Consider the following 4,528-nt stretch of genomic DNA (forward strand, 5'->3'; position numbering starts at 1 on the left):
AACTCATGTTTAATTATTAATTTTACTATTATTTTAGAGATATTTAATTGTTAAGTTGTACTTATATTAATGTTATTTAAATATATTTTTTTAATTTTCTTTTCTATTTATTGAAAAAGATTTATTTTAATATTTTTAACGTATTTTATGTATTATATTTTTTAAAATTATTTTTATATAAAAAATTTAATACGAGCGGATTGGTTCAACTCGAATTTTAATATTTTGATTTAGGTCAGGCTTATAGAAAATTTTAAGCTCATTTTCTCAACCTAGACTGAGCCTAGAAAATAGACCTAATTCTTTTATTTGACTTTGCCCAACCCGACCTATAAACAACTTAGACATGAATTTATCAAAAGAATTAATATGATCTTGAGAGCAAAAGACAGTTATACCCCTAATTAGAATAGCTGCTATAAAATAGGAACCGGATCAACCGCGGGTCGAAAGCAAGACAAACATCAGTATCCCCCGTTCTTCCTTGTTTTTTTCACTTCTCTCTCTTTCTCGAAAACCGGTCACCTGAAACTCAAACGCCTCTCTGAATCCTCGCTGGAACCTGTCAATATCTTATATCTCCGGCGTCTGTCTCACGGATCTGTTCACGATGAGCACCGGCCAACTTCTCAGCATCGAGCCTCAAGAGCTCCAGTTCCCATGTAAGCATCTTCCAAAACCCTTTCAACTTTTTTCAAAAAAAAAAAAGTTTCGCGTTGCTTTTCAGATCCGTATCCTTGTCGTTGTAAGCTAACTGTTCAAGTTCGTTCAACTGTTTTTCTAATTCTTAACGTTTCTTGTTCCTAATCAGTTGAATTGAGAAAGCAGATCTCGTGTTCCCTAAACTTGTCCAACAAGACCGACAATTATGTGGCTTTTAAGGTAATCATGCTGATTCTCAAATTAAATTTGGATTTTGTTCTAATTTAAGGAGATTCTATATTGTGTGTGCGTGTTTCTTTTTTTTGCAGGTCAAAACGACAAATCCAAAGAAGTACTGTGTAAGGCCAAATACTGGAGTTGTGCTGCCTAGGTCTACGTGCAACGTTGTTGGTCTCTCTCTTTCACCCTCTCTTGCACCAAATTTTAACTTAGATATCACTATTTTAGTTTATCGTGGTTGATGTTCATTCCTAGTAGTTTATTTCCTTTTTTTCCTTGACCTGTTAATTTCATTGCAATTTTTTTGCTTTATTTCCACATTATGGTTACTTTATATCGTTGTAACTTATTGGTCTATTTATGGAATCAGTTACAATGCAAGCTCAAAAGGAAGCGCCTACTGATATGCAATGCAAAGATAAGTTTTTACTTCAGAGTGTGGTTGCTAGTCCTGGAGCTACCACGAAAGATATAACGGCGGAGATGGTACCTATAGAAACTCTATTGAATCTGATTTGAATCTTTTTTACCCCCTAATGTTTGCTTTTGAATGTGTTAGTTTAATAAGGAATCTGGGCATAATGTTGAAGAGTGCAAGTTGAGGGTTGTTTATGTTGCACCTCCTCGGCCTCCTTCCCCTGTTCGAGAAGGATCTGAGGAAGGCTCGTCACCTAGAGCTTCAGTCTCGGACAATGGTAGCTTTAATGCTGCTGAACTTACATCTGTGAGTATTTCTTGGTTTTGTTTGACATTGAATGGGATTTAGTGTTTCACCACGTTCCATTCAAATTTTACAAGCTGTGTTGTAATTGTATGGTTGAGCCTGTAGGTGTCTAGAGCTCATGTTGATCGGCATGAAACTCAAGACAACTCATCTGATGTAACCTCTCTCTCTCTCTCTCTCAGACACACACACACACACTCTTATTGACACTTTTAGCTCTGGTATTGTAATTTTATGGTCTCTCAATGTTCTCAGTTTCCATAGACATACTTCTTTTCTTGTTTGAACCCCATGGACTTCATTTTGTTTGAACTCTTGTTGCCCTTTAATTAACTTCTATGCACAGTGAGTGATTCCCTACTAAGAAGTAAATTATTTTCTTGTTAAACTTCCTATCATAGGACTGAACATGCATATCACTTGATATTGCTGTGCTTTTTTACTTATTATGATGCATGTTTAGACCTGTTCATTAGGATTTTAGGTGTGTAAAAATACTTACCTGATTGATGTTGAAGGACTCTTGTCTCCTTTATCTTGATGTGGTGAAAGTCTTCCTATGTGCTGAATATTCATGTTATTGAATTTCCTCATCTAGATAGCGATTCTCACCACTCACCCATTACAACTCCAGTAGGTTAAATTGGTTGATTTGAGCACTCGGAAATCTTGTACTTGTTTTTTCTGTCGTGGTGGTAATTAACCAGAACTTCTCCTAGATTTCTAAAAAATAAAAGGTTTTTCATAACCCCCCAGCATTTGACTGTTGGATCCAGTGCTGGATACGCTAAACACGCCCATAAATGCCAACCTTCTTCTGTTAAAACTTAGAAGTTTGTTCATATGCTCATTTTAAAATTCAACTATTGGTGTTCTCTTTTTACATGCTTTTGATGTGAGAAAATTGTATGAACCTAAAATGACTCACTTTAGATGTGATGTTTTCACCTTGTGAAATCATAAATGGTATATCTTTTATCTTCACGTTCATGTTATTGCTCTTTTACATGATTTAATATGATAATAATCTAATTGAAATGCTTTAAAGGAATTATCATATCTGAAGAATGAAAAAACCTCGAAAAGTGGCTAGCTAATAGTGGCAATGTTCCTTTTTCCTCTATTGCTGAAGCTGATCTAAAATTTTGCAATTATCCAAAAGGGGGGGAAAAGGGCCTTAAAAAACATTGAGGCTTTGCTGTGGCATTTTTATTCTGAAAAATACTTTTTATTGCAGGCAAGGTCCCTCATTTCCAAGCTAACTGAGGAGAAAAACTCTGCCATTCAGCAAAATAGCAAGCTTCAGCAAGAACTGGTAAGTTAATCCTCTATTTTCTGCGAGTTTCTGGCAGTTCACTTTGGAATTATATATTCGGGGTCCTCAACTTATAACAGAAATGTTAAAAGAATTTGAGGACCAATTGCTAATATGCTAGCTATATAAGTGCATCATCATTCATCTGTGACCTTAGCCAAAAAAATCATTCCTCCACAGTCGTCGTCCTGTTCTCAATAACTACTTATCATTGTAATTTTTTTTTATCGAAACTGAGAATGACAATGCAGAACTTTAAAAAGGAAATGGGATCTAAAAAAGAGAATAATAATAGAGAAAATGTTTATGTTAATTGCTTTATTACATTGCACATTGAAATTCGATTTGCAGGAACTGTTGAGACGCGAAGCCAAAAGAAACCAAAGTGGTATTCCATTCATTTATGTATTTCTTGTGGGCTTGATCGGAATCATTTTGGGATACCTATTGAAAAGAACATGACCACCACCGAGTTACACATTCTTCGTTGTTCTTCGATGCAACTTCCATGGCTGGGAAAAGAAAAGAAATTTGGAAAATTGGTAAGTGGTAGCTTATTCTGCCCGAATGTAGTGCACTGCTTATTGGTCTGTATGGAGGACTAGCAAAAAAAAAAAAATGTGAAGAGCATTGTTTGTTCAGTGTATTTCCGTGCATTATTTAGGAAAACTAACTCTTTATTGCTGATGGTAGGGGTTAAAATCTAGGGTTTCTCGTTCATGCGCTTTGATGGATTGGTTATAAATCAGTCGTATCTTTAGATTTTTTACGTTTCTCCTTTTTTCTTGTACCTTATTTTAATTCTCCCCAACGAATCTTTTGCATTGCTATTATGGAAAATTCTACCCTACGCTTAAAAAAATATATACTAAAATGGGTATAAAGATAGAAATCTTGGTAAACGTTAAAAATTTGGATATACATTAGATAAATATAATTGTTTTTGATTACATATATTAGATAAATATAAAGATAAAATTGTGTTACATCAATGATGGTGTCGGTGAAAATCAAATTTTTATGTATAATGATGCAAATAATTAAAATTTGTGCATAATATTATACATTAGATCAGAGTTGTGTAATTTTAATGTATATATATTTTTAATTGAAGTACTAAGGTCACGAGACCCGTGTTGTGTCAAGTTTAGTTTTAATTAATGATGTTAATTAATGATGTTAATTTGTCAGGTTCACCAATCTGAGGGCAATTTCATCTGTCTCATTTCCTATTCTGTGATCAAACTCAACATAAATTATCATAAAAGTTGGTTCGCCTATGAAAGTCCTAGAGGGACACACGAGAGATAAAAACTTTGCTTAGATAACCTTTGAAACTGCACCTCCACTCATGATGTGAATTACTATAATCAATTATAATCTATTATAACAAAGTTAAAATTTTAATTTAGTTTAAAATAAGTGATTTTTTAAATATTCTTATATAAGATAAGCTTCATTATTGAATTATTGGTTTAGCTCTTAAAACCCAATGAAGGATAAAAAATTGAAATAGAGTTCCCAATACTTAATTCAAACTATTCATGAACCACATTTAAGCCACGAAATGTTTTAGTTAATCTCTAAAAGAAAAAAAAGTAATTGAG

General features: G+C 33.6%; 1 protein-coding gene across 2 annotated transcripts; it reads left to right on the forward strand.

The window, feature by feature from the left end:
* Nucleotides 1-433: 433 nt before the first annotated feature.
* LOC107926323 (vesicle-associated protein 1-2) lies at nucleotides 434-3,690 on the forward strand. 2 transcript variants are annotated; one of them, XM_016857156.2, is made up of 8 exons: nucleotides 434-662; nucleotides 812-882; nucleotides 972-1,053; nucleotides 1,253-1,368; nucleotides 1,442-1,606; nucleotides 1,712-1,762; nucleotides 2,844-2,921; nucleotides 3,273-3,690. In XM_016857156.2, the coding sequence occupies exons 1-8, from the start codon at nucleotides 611-613 to the stop codon at nucleotides 3,381-3,383; spliced, it is 726 nt and encodes a 241-aa protein (XP_016712645.2). In that variant the 5' UTR covers nucleotides 434-610; the 3' UTR covers nucleotides 3,384-3,690. The 2 variants fall into 2 exon arrangements, with proteins under 2 accessions (XP_016712645.2, XP_016712646.2); XM_016857157.2 differs by lacking the exon at nucleotides 1,712-1,762.
* The last annotated feature ends 838 nt before the right edge of the window (nucleotides 3,691-4,528 follow it).

Source organism: Gossypium hirsutum, chromosome A08 (genome assembly GCF_007990345.1).
Source record: "Gossypium hirsutum isolate 1008001.06 chromosome A08, Gossypium_hirsutum_v2.1, whole genome shotgun sequence".
Lineage (NCBI taxonomy): Eukaryota > Viridiplantae > Streptophyta > Magnoliopsida > Malvales > Malvaceae > Gossypium > Gossypium hirsutum.

Coding starts and splice junctions, on each gene's coding strand:
- LOC107926323 (XM_016857156.2), top strand. CDS start 611: ATGAGCACCGGCCAACTTCTCAGCATCGAGCCTCAAGAGCTCCAGTTC. Junction 1,607..1,711: donor ATGCTGCTGAACTTACATCT/GTGAGTATTTCT, acceptor TTGAGCCTGTAG/GTGTCTAGAGCTCATGTTGA. Junction 2,922..3,272: donor GCAAGCTTCAGCAAGAACTG/GTAAGTTAATCC, acceptor TTCGATTTGCAG/GAACTGTTGAGACGCGAAGC.